The 15,645-nt window shown below is 39.0% G+C and overlaps 1 protein-coding gene across 1 annotated transcript; it reads left to right on the top strand.

Annotated features, from left to right (window-relative positions):
- The first annotated feature begins 6,903 nt into the window (after positions 1–6,903).
- Positions 6,904–7,925, top strand: LOC101010199 (keratin-associated protein 3-2). The gene has a single exon (XM_031657087.1). The coding sequence runs from the start codon at positions 7,087–7,089 to the stop codon at positions 7,561–7,563; it is 477 nt and encodes a 158-aa protein (XP_031512947.1). The 5' UTR covers positions 6,904–7,086; the 3' UTR covers positions 7,564–7,925.
- Positions 7,926–15,645: the final 7,720 nt, after the last annotated feature.

The raw sequence follows: 15,645 nt of genomic DNA, 5'->3' as shown, positions 1-15,645 counted from the left end.
TTGTTACCATGCCAAGTTACCTTTTTTCTAGTCAAAAACAAAGAAGTTTCATGTTTTCATACATGCTAATAAGGGATAAAAATTTAGAGTTTGTTTTTAATACTGAAAATAACTCGAAGTTCCTACTACTACTACCATGGGTCTTTAGCATTCACGGGCCCTTGCCTAGTTATAAATCCCCAACTGGAAACCAGAAGATGTGTTGTTTTAGCCCTGGCTCTGCCTTGAGCTGCTTCTGTGGCCCTAAACAAGTCAATTAAGTTCTTGGGGTCTCAGGTGTTAAAGCAGTAAAATGGGTTGGTTAATCAGACCATCTCTAAGGTTGCTTTTCGTTTTAACGTTCTATGATTCTAGATCATCCAGAAGCATTCTAAGTAACAAGTACCCCGTGCAACTAACCAAGCCCATTCTACCTCATTACTTTTACTGCTTTCATTGGGAATAGCTCACATTGAGTGAATACCTACTGGGCATACTAATGAGGTAGAAGGTGGGACTCTACTCCAGAGGTGGGGCTCAGATACCAGACCAAATTGAGGGCTAGCTAAAACAGGATGGGGACAGAAACAGCTTTCCAATCAGACATGCCCACCAGCATGCCCTGTCAATTAACCGTTGCCATAGCAACACCTGAGTTACCACCCCTTTCCAAGGCAAAGACCCAATGACCTAAAAGTTTCTACTCCTTCCCTAGAAATTTCTGCACAAACTACTCTTTAATCTACATCTAATTAAAAGTAGGTGTAAATATGTAAAACTGCCCTGAGCTGCTACTCTCCGCCTACAGAGGTAGCCCTGTCTGCAGGAGCAGTCATGGAGCTATAACACTGCTGCTTCAATAAAGCTGTTTTCTACCTCTGGCTTGCCCTTGAATTCTTCCCTGGGCAAAGCCAAGAACCCTTGCAGGCTAAGCCCCACTTTGGGGCTCCCCTACCCTGCATCACTAACAAGTGAGGAAAGGCCACTAACAGGTGCAGAAACTCAGGCTGAGAAAGACTAAAGTACTTGCAAAAGTTACGTAAATCGTAAGTGAGAGAGAAGGAATTAAACCCCAGACTAAGTCCCAAGTCCCTTCTCTTTCCACTACACCAAAGCACTCGCCTTCTCCACAGACAGCAATATGTCAAAGAGAAATGTGATTATAGGTGGCTGTCTTTATTCAGGAGAAAGTATATGACACTTGGCAATATATTCTCTACTATCCCTGTCAATTGTATGTTTTGTTGTACACCGCAGCTCTGCTTTCTCTGTGGCGATTACAGTCTAAAATAAAATGAGGGTATACGATGAGTATTTAAAAAGGTATTCATGTTTCCAAGGTAAGAACAAACCTTTTTTAAAAAGTCAGACTTCACTGATTAGCAGTGTCAGCAGAGAAGAAATATTGGCTGGATCATTAACTTTGAATTGAAATGCAGAATGTTTGGCAACTCAAACACATTTTCAGTTTTCTGATGAGCATCAATAATCAAGGTAAAACAACTGCCCTTAACGTTAATAATTGTTTATCCTTGTTAATATAATAATTTTAAAAATGGTATTTCATTTTTCCTTCAAATTGTTCTTGAGGCTGGGTGCAGTGGCTCATGTCTGTAATCCCAGCACTTCGGGAGGCCGAGGTGGGTCTACTGTGAGTCTGTTAAACTTCTTTGCTTTATAAATTACCCAATCTCGGGTATGTCCCTATAGCAGCGTGAGAACTGACTAAGACAATATGGAAGTGTCTACATGTGAGTAAGTGGAAAACTACACTGACACCATTTTGAAACTACAACAGGAAGCAAGTTTGAATGTAGCAACACAACTAAATGAAACTGAAGGAGAGCTCATCCTGTGTCTGATACACAAGAAGTTAGTGAGTTATTTTTACAGGATTATGTAAACAGCAACAAGGATGTTCCGTCTAACATTCTGATGGACAGAAGCCGTGTTCCCTGAGATAGGTGGATATAAAAGACCCATAGAGGACAACTTTGTAGAAGAAAGCCTTTCTTTGCAACAAAACATTTTCCTGGTCCACTGTCACCATGTCTTGCTGTGATTCCTAGCTCCAAGGATGCTGCAGCGTCCCCACTGGCCTGGCCACCACTATCTGTCCCTCTGACAGAAGCTGTCAATGTGAAGCCTGCCTGCCCAGCATCTGCCCTCATGAGATCAGCCTCCTTCAATCCACCGGCTGTGAAACCTGTCCCCTGCCCTGCTGCGTGCCTGACTCCTATGTGCCATCCTGTTGCCTGCCCAACAAATGCCACCCAGCTCCAACCCTGAGTAGGCTCTCTGTCACCACCTGTGTCCAGCCTTGTGAGTGTGAACCACTTTGCTGCTAGCCAAAGAGCTTTGCCCACATTGCCCTGAGGACCTTCAGTAGTCATTAAGGGCTGCTCAGCAAATGGCCTTTAATTAGGCCATTTGGAAGAAAATATTATAGCACTGTGCCTTCAGTTTTACAGAAGTTTTCTTCTCCTGTTTCGATCAATGATTTCAAATGAGAAATGGGAAAAAAAATGCTATCATGGATCTCCTTACTTCAAAACTAAATAAACACCACAACTCCCCAAACCACATACTGTCTCAACATTAATGCTATAATTACCCAACGACTCTTGACACATGCATCATGAACTTATAAATATATCCAGCAGAATTACACTTTCTGATGACATCAACATAAATTTCATAGTCAAAAAGAGGCCTCACAGGCATACGTAGATACCTGAAGAAAACTGCGAGGATAGTGAAATGCATTAGGCTCTAAGCTTAGAGTCGTTTTAAATGCCAAGGTCAGCATCTAACTTTAATTTTTGTTTTTTCCCTGCCTCTAAATAAACTCACATGTGTCCTTAAAGAAGGAGTGAAGCTGGCAATTTGAGATCAACATGCTCACAGAAAGGACCTCAAAGATTGAGCTAACCCCTATTTTTTTCACCATCTCATTTAAGTAAATCTTTGAATTTAAAAATGTTGGCTGGGCGCGGTGGGTCATGCCTGTAATCCCAGCACTTTGGGAGGCCGAGGCGGGCGGATCACCTGAGGTCTGGAGTTCGAGACCAGCCTGACCAACATGGAGAAACCCCATCTCTGCTAAAAATACAAAATTAGCCAGGTGTGGTGGTGCATGCCTGTAGTCCCATCTACTCCGGAGGCTGAGGCAGGAGAATGGCTTGAACCCAGGAGGCAGAGGCTGCTGTGAGCAGAGATCACGCCATTGCACTCTGGGCAACAAGAGCGAAACTCCATCTCAAAAAAAAAAAGTTTTGACAACTGTAAAGCAATTCACACAAAAACTGAATCACTCTGCTTATATAAAGGGTTACTGTTATAAAAGGCCATTACAAAAATAAATAAATACCTTTTTAATTCTAATTTGAAATGTAATCCAATGCAACAAATATTTATCAAATGCCTACCCTGTTTCAGGCATTGTCCTAAGTGCTTGAAAAAGACAAATAAGGCTAACATACGATTACCACTTCCAAAACCTTGCATTGGAGTGAGGAAAACAAATTTAAGTGACAAACTATAAAATACAGCAGAAAGAAATGAGGTTGAAAGGGAAGAATAGGCAGCCCATTTTGTGAGAGCAGAGAAAAGGATGCAAACATCTAGAAGAATCACCTAAAGTTTCTTTATGAAGGGGATGTTTGGCTGAATCTTGAGGGAGCAACATGATTTGGAAAGTAGAGAACTGGGAAAGGTCAGTTTAAGTTAAAGAAACAGTATGAACAAGGTCACAGAGGGTAAAGTACCTAGGAGACTCCCGCCTTCACTTTATGTGATGTGCTGTATGATTAACATATGCATGATTCACATAGCTATCATTTTTGTGGTGAGAACACTTAATCCATTCTCTCAGCATTTTTCATTGCAGTGTATGGTTATTCACTATAGTCACCATGTTGTATAGTAGATCTCCTGAATCTATATAATATTTCAAGATAAATTTTAAAAGAGAAGTCAGAGAGAACACAGAGAATGGGAGAGGGTCTTCTTCATATATTCTACTTGCCAAGCCTCTGTCTTCTAGATGAGAGAGACTGGTAAGTCAAGAGTAAGTAAACATTAAACATTTCCTTGACGGTTTCGATACTAGTTCATTAACTTTGAATTTTATAATATACTGGGAAGGCCACTTGAATTTGCTTCTCTGTTCTTCGGTGGTAAAGTGTAGGTATTGAGGCAGGAGAATAGCAAAGGGAATTAAAACTTGGATAAAGGGCGGAGTGAATAAAAGCAGGGACCAGAAGCAAGGTGAAGGGGCAGGTAAGCAAGAAGCAAGATAAGAAGCAGAAGCTAGACTAGGTGCGGTGGCTCATCCTGTAATCCTGGCACTTTGGGAGGCCAAAGCAGGTGGATCACTTGAAGTCAGGAGCTCAAGACCAGCCTGGCCAACATGGTGAAACCCCCCCTCTACAAAAAAATACAAAACTTATCTGGGTGTGGTGATGGGCACCTGTAATCCCAGCTACTTGGGAGTCTGAGGTAGGAGAATCACTTGAACCCAGGAGGTGGAGGCTGCAGTGAGCAGAGAATGCCACTGTACTCTAGCCAAAACAAACAAAAAGTAAGATAAGAGAAGAAAGCAAGTCCCCCATTGCCAGAGCAGGATAAGGACCAAACCAGTAAGGGGCAACTCTTCATGGATAAGCATGTGCGTTAAAGAGAAAAAGTATCCTTAACATCACCTTGTATGAAAATCAGCTCATTCAGGCTTATGCATATGGACCGCATATCACGTATGTACTTAAAATTATGGGCTGGAGGTGGTGTGCAAGCACACAGGGACCAAAGTAACTAAGCAACACACCTGTCCATCAAAGAGGCAGACACTGGCTAGAGATTAGGCAGCCTTGGGAAGACACACACACACATACACACACACACACATAAAAAGACCCAAACTGCACCAAGCTGGGGGTTGGTCTCATAGAGGTCGGTTCGCTCTCCCCCTCTAAGAGTGTAATACTGTGCTTAATACACTTTTGCTGCTTCGTTTTGCTGTGTGTGTCTCGTCCAATTCTTTGTTTGGGACACCAAAAGCCCTGGAACTGCATGGCACCATCTGGTAACAGTATGATGTTCAACACCCTTGGCATTTGTTGTAAATTCCTGCTCATAAAAATGATTTGAAAGTTGTTTTCTGTTTTTTTGTTTTTAACTTTTAAGTTCAGGGGTACACGTGCAGGTTTGTTACATAGGTAAACTTGTGTCATGGGGGTTTGTTGTACAGATTATTTCATCATCCAGGTATTAAGCCTAGTACCCATGAGTTATTTTTCCTGATCCTGTCCCTCCTCCCACCTTCCACTCTCTGATAGTTTCCAGCGTCTGTTATTCCCCTCTATGTGTCCATGTGTTCTCATCATTTAGCTACCACTTATAAGTGAGAACACGCAGTATTTGGTTTTCTGTTTCTGCATTAGTTTACTAAGGATAATTGCCTCCAGCTCCATCCGTGTTTCTTCAAAGGATGGGATCTCCTTATTTTTTTTTTTTTTTTTTTTTTTTTTTTTGAGACGGAGTCTCGCTCCGTCGCCCAGGCTGGAGTGCAGTGGCGCGATCTCGGCTCACGGCAAGCTCCACCTCCCGGGTTCACGCCATTCTCCCGCCTCAGCCTCCGAGTAGCTGGGACTACAGGCGCCCGCCACCACGCCCGGCTAGTTTTTTGTATTTTTAGTAGAGACGGGGTTTCACCATGTTAGCCAGGATGGTCTCGATCTCCTGACCTCGTGATCCACCCGCCTCGGCCTCCCAAAGTGCTGGGATTACAGGCTTGAGCCACCGCGCCCAGCCTGGGATCTCCTTATTTTTTATGGCTGCGTAGTATTCGATGGCATACATGTGTCACTTATTTTTGTTGTTAAAAAGAAAAAAAGATAAACTAGTTGTTTTAACATATAACGTATAAGGCTTACCTATGAATGACATTTGATATTTTCCAATGATTTTAGTCAGCTTTCTTCTCTTTTAAATAGATCTTACTAGTTTTTGGTAATGTGCCATCAGAAACAATCTACCAAGAATCTTTGCTTTCTGTTTATTCAACAAATTGCCACAACAAGTATGTAATTTAAATTATACAGTATTATCTGAAAGGATTTGTGCTGATCATGGACAGGTGTAGGAAGATGTTGGAATCTAGAGTATTACACATTTGAGATTATCTGGTTCAATTTCTGGCTGACTGAAATAAGGATGTTGTTTAAGGCATACCTCAAAGGAATTTCAATCTAGTTCAAGATCCAAGATATGAAAACAAATAAACAAGCAAAGTAGGGAGTAAGTCAGTGAAAAAGTGATTTTTATGAATGCCATAGTTCTAAATTGCATTGGGTCAGATTTCCTGCCAAAATCCACTGTTGTTCTGTGACTCTTAAGGTTTCTCCTTTTCATTCCTATTTCATCTTATTTTAAAGTGCATACACCATTCACATGAAAATGAATCAAGGCTGAGGTGGTTTTCTTTTAATGGTACATTCAACAAAGAATGGCCACTGTGTGGATCCTTCCTTCCTTCCAATGAATTTATACTTTGATTCACCACAAGATTGGTGTAACTTTGGGAATAGAGACTCTTTTAGAAAAAAACAATCCATAGAATAATACAACCTTGAGAAATTCACTACGGATTTATTAAAAATAACAGAAAGGAATTTCATCCTGTACCACTCTGCCACTTTGCTTGCTCAATAGAACCTGAATTATAATATCACTAAATAATGCAAACATGTCTGAGATGCATGTAGCCACATGAAACATTCATCTGTAAATAGCCATATTCTTGTTGACTTTATTGAGTTGAAAATGGTCCAATTCATCACTTGAGTTACTCATTCTGAAATTAGTCATTAGAAATCACATTATGTGATCCACAGTATTTTAAATTAGGAGGGAAAACAAGAAGAGTTTGGCCTCCAAAATTACAGCTGAATTGTCACTTGGATTGATTACCCATAAAAGTCATGTAAGGTTTGGCATGCCAGAACCCTGTGAAGACAAAATGTGATGACCTTGTGACAAAAATGACAAGTCAATGACTCAAAAATATGATTAACTTAACAAGAGCGGGAACTCTTAATGGACATGTAAATGCCAAACAGATTAGAGAATCTCAGTGAAAAAGGGTGCCATAAACAAAACAGGAAGCCTTCCAGCTGGACCAATGCCCACTTGGGAGGGTATATAAGAGCCCTAACAAGAGAGGAGACATTTGTACCTCACCAACCTCATCTGTCTAAGAAACTGAAAGCTAACCAGACACCGATTGCCATGGATTGCTGTGCCTCTCGCAGCTGCAGTGTCCCCACCGGGCCCGCCACCACCATCTGCACCTTCGACAAATCCTGCCGCTGCGGAGTCTGCCTGCCCAGCACCTGCCCACACACGGTTTGGTTACTGGAGCCCACCTGCTGTGACAACTGTCCCCCACCCTGCTACATTCCTCAGCCCTGCGTGCCCACCTGCTTCCTGCTCAACTCTTGCCAGCCAACTCCAGGCCTGGAGACCCTCAACCTCACCACCTTCACTCAGCCCTGCTGTGAGCCCTGCCTCCCAAGAAGCTGCTGATGGATGGCTACTTTGCTCAGTGCCTGAGGTTGAGTCAGCACAGAAGCTTTAGCGTTCACGTATCTCAGTACCTACAACTAATGTGCTCTGTTTTAGAAATTGGAACAAGGATGTTGCTATCACAATCACCCCTTGCAAATAAAATGAGACCAAGAAACTTTCAATGACCATTCAGCCATAACCAACTGCAGTCTGAATTGGTGGATGCCTACAGCTTCCCGAAGCTGTTCGATTCCTTCATATTAAAGTGTCTCTTTCTGTGGTGCTTTGGGAATTCTGTTTCCAGTCTTGGGTGCTGTCTTTCTGGAAATTAAGGAAGTTCTTCATGATTATCCTAATAAATTTTACATCTCTGGCATAGCACAAATGTCTACAATTACTTCTGTTTATTTCTGTTCATTCATTAAATGTGTTTCTTAACTCTGAACATTGGCATTTTAAGAAAAACTGGGAACCTTAGTGAAACTAAAAATGGTGGCAGTATGGACAAAAATTTAATTTTGCTGTTCTTGCTGTTTTAAGAAAATTAAACGTCCTTGCATATAAGATGGTCTAGTACATCGGCATATTTGAAAGTAGACTTTTCCTGACTTGTCCTCCAAAAAAAATGGTTTCAGACAGGTTGAGAAATATTGAACATTACCCAAACACCAAATATGACAAAATACATAAACTAATCCATATGACATGAGCTATTTATGAAAAAATTATAATAATGTCATTATTTATTCAACTAAGATTTATTAAATGCCCATGGTGTGTCCTGTGTTTTATTATCCTTGCTGAAAATAAGCTAACCATCTGGCAGGTGAAACAAATACAAACACAACATCCATTTGTTTCTTCCTACAGTTAATAATTATTTGTCAAATGTCAATTGCTGTGTTATAATAAAAAAAATGATGTGTTCTACCAGGAGTATTAGTAAAGTGCTGTGGGATCATAAAATTGAGAACAATGAAGACTGTTGTCATGGGGGTAAAATGGGAAAGATATGGTCAAAGAGGAATTGACTGCAACCTAGAAGGAGAGAAGGAGGAGAGAATTCAAGATGGAAATACTCTGTTCTTCTTGCTCTAGACATGTCACATTTGCAGCACGAGTAGCTGTATCTAAATGGAGTTTGGAAAGCTATTCTGGAGAGGAAGAAGATATATGTAGGTAAGTGAAGAAGACTGTGTAAAAGTTCTCAAGTACTTACAGAAGGCACAGTTGCATATACGCTGGCTGAAATTCCATCAGGCACAGCAAAGAGTGGCTGCTGGGTGGTTAGAAGCTGAATGGAGATAACAGAGGTCATTCACTATTAACAGACTTTGAGGTTCCAGCCTATCAGGGTAGAAAAAAGGATTGAAAAAAAATTGAAGAAGCTAAGAAGCCTGTGGGAAAGTATCAAGTGGTGAAACAAGGATGAAATTGGAGTCTCAGAATTGACAGGAGTTAAAGAATAGGAAATAAAAATTTGGGAGGGAATGAAAGCAAAAATTTTCAAAATTTGATGACATATTTTATTAACCCACATATTCAAGAATCTCAACAAACTCTTAGCAGGATAATTGCAATACACACACACACACACACACACCACCTACACATATCACAGTCAAACTGCTGAATAACAGTTAAGAAAAAAAAAAAATCAAATAGAAGGCAGCAAAGAAAAAATGAATGTCTGACTTCTCTTTAGATAAAATGGGTGTCAGAGGAAAATCAAACCTCATTTATAAGGTCCTAAAGGAAAAAAACTGTGAACACTACAGTCTGCAAAAACAACCTTCAATATTAAAGAAAAAATAAAAACACTTTTAGGTGAATAAAGCTGACTTCTTTTTTAAGTGCCTGAAAATCTATACTATAAGAAACACTAAGGAAGTCCTTGTGGTTTAAGAGTAATTTTACCTCAACGACAGAAAACAAACAAACCAGTTCAGAAAAGCACAGAGAACTTGAATAGACATTTCTTCAAAAAACATATACAAATAGCCAATAAGCACAGGCAAAGCTACTTAGCATCACATCACTAATCATTAGCAAAGTGCAAATCAAAACTACAATGAGACATCACCTCCCACCCATTAGGATGGCTACTATAAAATAAAATACAAAAAACAAAACGGCCAGGTGTGGTGGCTCATGCCTATAATCCCAGCACTTTGGGAGGCCAAGGCAGGCAGATCACTTGAGGTCAGGAGTTTGAGATCAGCCCGGCCAACATGGGGAAATCCCGTCTCTACTAAAAATACAAAAATTAGCCAGGAGTGGTGGTGGGCTCCTGTAATCCCAGCTACTTCGGAGGCTGAAGAAAGAGAATCACTTGAACCTGGGAGGCAGAGGTTGCACTGAGCCAAGATGGTGCCACTGCACTCCAGCCTGGGTGACAGAGCAAGACTCGGTCAAAAAAAAAAAAAACACAAAAAATATATATACCTATATATATTTTATATATATAGAGAGAGAGAGACTAGAACCCTCAAGCATTGCTGGTAGGAAGGTAAAATTGTACAGTGACTATGAAAAACAATATAGCAGTTCCTCAAAAAATTAAATGTAGAATTGCCTTTTAATACTGCATTTCCACTTCTGGGTATATGCCCAAAAGAATTGAAAGCAGGGTCTCTAAAGACATTTGTATACTTGTGTCCATAGCAGCAATAATCGCAATAGCTAAAATATGAAAACAAACAAGCATTCATTGATAGATGGATGGATAATCAAAATGTGGTACATCCATACAATGGAATATTATTCAGCCCTAAAAGGGAAGGACTTTCTGACACATGCCACAACGTGAATTAACCTTGAAGACATTGTGCTAAGTGAAGTAAGCCAGTCACAAAAAGATACTATTCATTTATATGCTTTCACTTATATGAGGTAGTTAAATGTAGTAAAAAAATCAGAGATGAAAAGTAGAACAGTTCTTGCCAGGACACAAGGGTGGGGTTAATGGGCAGTTGTTTAAAGGAAACAGAGTTTCAGTTTTAAAAGGTGAAGAGAGTTATGGAGAAGGATGGTGGTGATGCCCACACAACATTTGAATATACTTAATACCACTGGGTTGTACACTTTAAAACAGTTAAGATAGTAAATTTTATGTTACTTGTATTTTGCCACAATAAAAAGCATTTTAAGAGTAATGATACAAAATGAAGTCTCAGACCTTCAGGAAGGAAAAAAATCACTGAAAATGGTAAATACATGGATAAAATATGAGACTTTCTCTTTTTTGTTTTCTCAATATTCTAAAAGACAATTATTTAAAGCAAAAACAATGGCATTGTGGGGTTTCTACATGCAGAAGTAAGCAATTTGACAACAATAGCACAAAGAACAGAAAGGAGCAAAAAGAACTCTACTGTGGTAAGGTTCTCGTATTTTACATAAAGTGCTACATTATTAATTCCAAGTGGACTGTAATAATGTAAAGATGCATATCATAATCCTGGGAGAACTATCCCACCCTTTAGAAAAGCCATTAAAAGATATATACTTATAAAGCTAGCATAGAAAATAAAGTAGAATGTTTGATTGGCCCAAAATAAGATGAGAAACAAAGGGGAAGGGAAGCGAAAAGACATGGAAATAAAAAACAAATAGCAAGATGGTAGATTTTAAACCAACCGTATCAATAATTACATTAATTATAAAGTAAGCACTCCAATAAAAAGTCAGAGGATGTCAGATTGGATTTAAAAAGAAAACCCAACACTATGCTGTTTAAAAGAGATTTGCTTTAAATATAAAAGCACAAGAAAATTGAATGCTATAGTCTGAAAAAAAGACATACCATGCAAATAGTAATGATAAGAAAGAAGTTTGGTCATTTAAATATTAGATAATTTTTAAGGTGATATTTCATAATGAAAAAGGGAAAATTCATCAGGTGGTCCCATAATCCATAAAAATATGACCCAATAACAGAGCTTCAAAATAAATAAGGCAAAAAAAAAAATCCCAGAAGTCAAGAGAGAAACAGATAAATCCAAAATCACATTTCATGATTTTAATATCCCCTGTCAGTATCTGAGAGAACAAACAGACAAGAAAATTACCAAGGATAAAGAAGATTTGAATAATAGTATCAAGCAATTTTACCCAGTTACATTCACAGAATGTCACCCCTTACAATTACAGAATATACATTCTTTTCAAATGCACAAGGAACTCTCACCAAAGTAGACTATATTCTGGGCCATTAAATTTGTCTCCATAAATTCCAAAATCTAACAAAATATGTTATCTGACCACAACGGAATTAAATGAGAAATCAATAAGATATTTAGAAAAATCACCAAATACTTGAAAATCAAACAACACAGTTCTAATAACCTATGGATCAAATAATAAATACCAATACAGCTTAATAAATATTATGAGCTGAATGATAATGGAAACACAAGATTTTAAAAATTAATAAGACACATACAGCATTGGATTAGTAGAAAATATACAGCAAATGATTATATTAGAAAATAAGATTTACATCTTTATCACCTTCATTTATATCTTCTTCAATCACTTAAGTTTTCATTTCAACTAAATAGAAAAAGAACAACTAAAATTCAAAGTAAGTAGAAAGAAAGAAATAATAAACATAATATCAGAAGTCAATGAAATAGAAAGCAATGAGGAAATTAATGAAGCTAAAATATGATTCTTTGAAAGGATTCATGAAGTACTTCTATTTAGTTATTTTTTAGTTGGCAAATAATAATTGTGTATACATATGTTTGTGGGGTACAATGTGGTGTTTTGATTTATGCATTGTGGAAACAGTAAATCAAGCTAATTAACATATCCATCACCTAACACCTTATCATTGTTTTATGGTGAGAACATAAAAAATGTACTCTTTCAGCAACTTTGAAATATACAATACGTTAGTATTAATCTGATGAACATCAAGCCAGATTGATGGGGGAAGCATGAGATAAAACACAAATTACCAACATCTGGAATTAAATAGTGAGAATATATAGACACTACAGATACTAAAATTCATGATAAGGATTATTACGAACCACTTTATTTCAGTATTTTTGCAACTTAGGTGAAGTGAACAAACTCCTTGAAAAATGCAACTTTCACACAAAATGAAATAGAACAACTGAATAGCTTTGTGGGGTTTCTATATGTAGAGGTAAGCAATTTGATATTTTTTAATATTTGATGTAGAGGTAAGCAAATATATATATATTTGTGTGTGTGGGCGTGTGTGTATGTGTATGTGTGTTTGAAACGGAGTCTCACTCTCATCCAAGCTAGAGTGCAATGGTGTGATCTCGACTCACTGCAACCTCCACCTTCCAGGTTTCACCAATTTTCATGCCTCAGCCTCCCGAAAAGCTAGGACTACAGGTGTTTGCCACTATGCCCAGCTATTTTTTGTATTTTTAGTGGAGACAAGGCTTCAGCATATTAGCCAGGCTGGTCTCAAACTCTGCCCTTAAGTGATCTGCCTGCCTGGCCTCCCAAAATGCTGGGATTACAGGCTTGAGCCACCATGCCCAGACTTTTTTTTCCTAGTTAAAAACAAAACACAACTTTTTCACATGGGAGACTCCTGGAAGAGATGGCCTCACTGGACTCCATCAAACATTTAAGGAAGAAATAACACTAATCTAATAGAATCTCATGAAATAAAGAGGAAACATTTCTCAATTTAATTTATGAACCGTATTACTCCATTCTCACACTGTTATAAAGAAATATCTGAGACTGGATAATTTATAAAGGAAGGAGGTGTAATTGAGTCCCAGTTCCACATGGCTAGGGAGGCCTCAGGAAACTTACAATAATGGTGGAAGGGGAAGCAGGCACTTCTTACAATGGGGGCCAGTGAGAGACAGCGTGTGAAGCAGGAACTGTCACACACTTACAAAACCATTAGGTTTCCTGAGAACTCACTCACTATTACAAGAACAGCAAAGAGGAAACTGCCCCTATGACCCAATCACCTCCCACCAGGTCCCTCACCTAACACGTGGGGATTTGGGGATTACAATTCAAGATGACGTTTGGGTGGGACACAAAGCCAAGCCATATTGTGAACCCAGTATACAACTTGATACCAAAACCTAGCTAGGTCATTAGAAGAAAGGAAAATTACAGGCAATATTTCTCATCAACATAGATGGGGGAAAAAATCCATTTGCTAATCCTGTCAACTAATTGAATAAAGCAATTTATGTAAAAGATAATGTAGAGTGACCAAGTCATTCAAGATGATTGATCGTACTGTAGGGTCCCCCAGATCAGCCCCCACTTCCTTCTTTGCCTTGGGAAACAGAGTGCCTTGATCATCCCGTGGCCCGGCCAGCTGTGTGTTCCCCTTGCAGCTTGAACCCGAGCCGGGCCTTGAACATTCCCAGGCACTGTTAAAGTTACTTAGGTTGTTGCCCAAAACAGTGAAAATCAACCTTGTTACTGCGTGTATATACTAGCCTTGGCCCTGAGCCAAATTTCTTAAAGCCGCATGTAAACTCTTATAACCTGATGCACAAATGTTAAAAGCCACAAGACAACTGCTATAGCAGAAATGCATGCGAAGTGCTCTGGGAGGAGCCCCACCTCCACATGAGGCAGCTGAATGATGTTTCAGCTAAGTCTTGACATGTGAGTTCATCCAGGAAAGGAATGGCAGAAGAGCATTTGACCAAGAAAATAGTACCTACAAAGCTTGAAGGATGGCTGGAGCTTAGGGTTTGTGAAAGAGAACATCACGAAGTGAGCCCAGAAAGGTAAATGGGCACTAGGTTAGAGAAGGTCATATTTGCCAAGGTAGAAAGCTTGCACTCCATAAGTGGAGGGCGACGAAAAGCAGGTGGGTATTTTAGGGAAATGATTCTGGCAGCCTAGGTGGATGTTGTAAGTATTATACAAAATAAACTACAGTGCTTTTGTTTGTTTTTGTTGTTGTTTTCTGTTTTTGTTTTTTTATCATGGCCTTTCATGACATCTATTTCTTTTTCTGTATTCCCAATGCTCCTTTCTTCTGATGATGATGCACCACAGAAATTGTCACGGGTGATTAGCGACTATCTGGGGCTGGTGGCATGGGGGTAAAAAGAATTTATCAACATAGTTGTAGGTAAAGAAAGGCAGATTTATTAGAGAAAGTATGAAAATACGTTGCAAGGAAGCAATGGGCAGCACAGCAGAGAAGGGGCTGTCTGCAAGGAGAAAAAGGTGTGCTGGAGATTTTACAGCATGGTGCTTGTGCTCTGTGCTGAAGAGGGTTTGTGCAGTACTGATAACACAAAGGTTGCAGTGAGCTAAGTTGCATTTTTCTATCAGCTGAAAGTCTGGTAATAGCTGGGTGCAGAAATATTGTGCAGGAGGGCTATGTGTCCTGGACCATGATGAAGAAGGTGAATCTTATAGCGTATCTGCTTTCTTTTTTTTTTTTTTTTTTTTGCTTTCCTCTGGTCCTGCCAGCCTGACTTCTCTTCCCTAAGGAGGACTCCACAGAAATGAATTCTGGGTGATTTCCATATTCTACGATGGAGACTATAGCTATAGATCATTATTATACAACACTACCTAATTAATCAAGAACAAAATAAATAGTCCTACCCTGCAGGACACTAACTAGTAACCAGTACTTTACAATTAGAAATTAGTTCCAGACAAAAGGAAATATTTCTTATTTTACCTGCAGTTACATGACTGCACTTTAGCTAACTGGAACCTGTGATGGACAACCAAAACGTGGGTTTTCTTCAAAGATATTTTTCTTTTGACTCATTAGGTTACTGTGAAAAGAATTTTCTTTCAGAGATTTGTAATTTTTCAGAAGTGTTTTTGAATCCTTGAACTCATATTCGTTGCAGAGCAGCATCAATATACCATGAGACACTCTAAGAACTTTTTGCATAAGTGTTGATGTGTAAAGAGAATCACTAAATTCAAACCCAACTCTGCCCAGGGAGTAATAAATCCTCAGAGACTATTTTAACTCACTTACATATGTTCTTCTGGTTTGGTTTCTATTATCAGCTACCTAGGAAGTAGCACTCAGGATTAGGGGAAAAAATAAGTTTATTCTGGATCAAAAAATTTTTAACTTTTTCAGATTACTGT

The sequence above is a fragment of the Papio anubis genome, chromosome 17 (genome assembly GCF_008728515.1).
Source record: "Papio anubis isolate 15944 chromosome 17, Panubis1.0, whole genome shotgun sequence".
Classification (NCBI taxonomy): domain Eukaryota; kingdom Metazoa; phylum Chordata; class Mammalia; order Primates; family Cercopithecidae; genus Papio; species Papio anubis.
The sequence above is the reverse complement of the archived record's forward strand: the minus strand, read 5'-3'. Positions and strand labels throughout refer to the sequence as shown.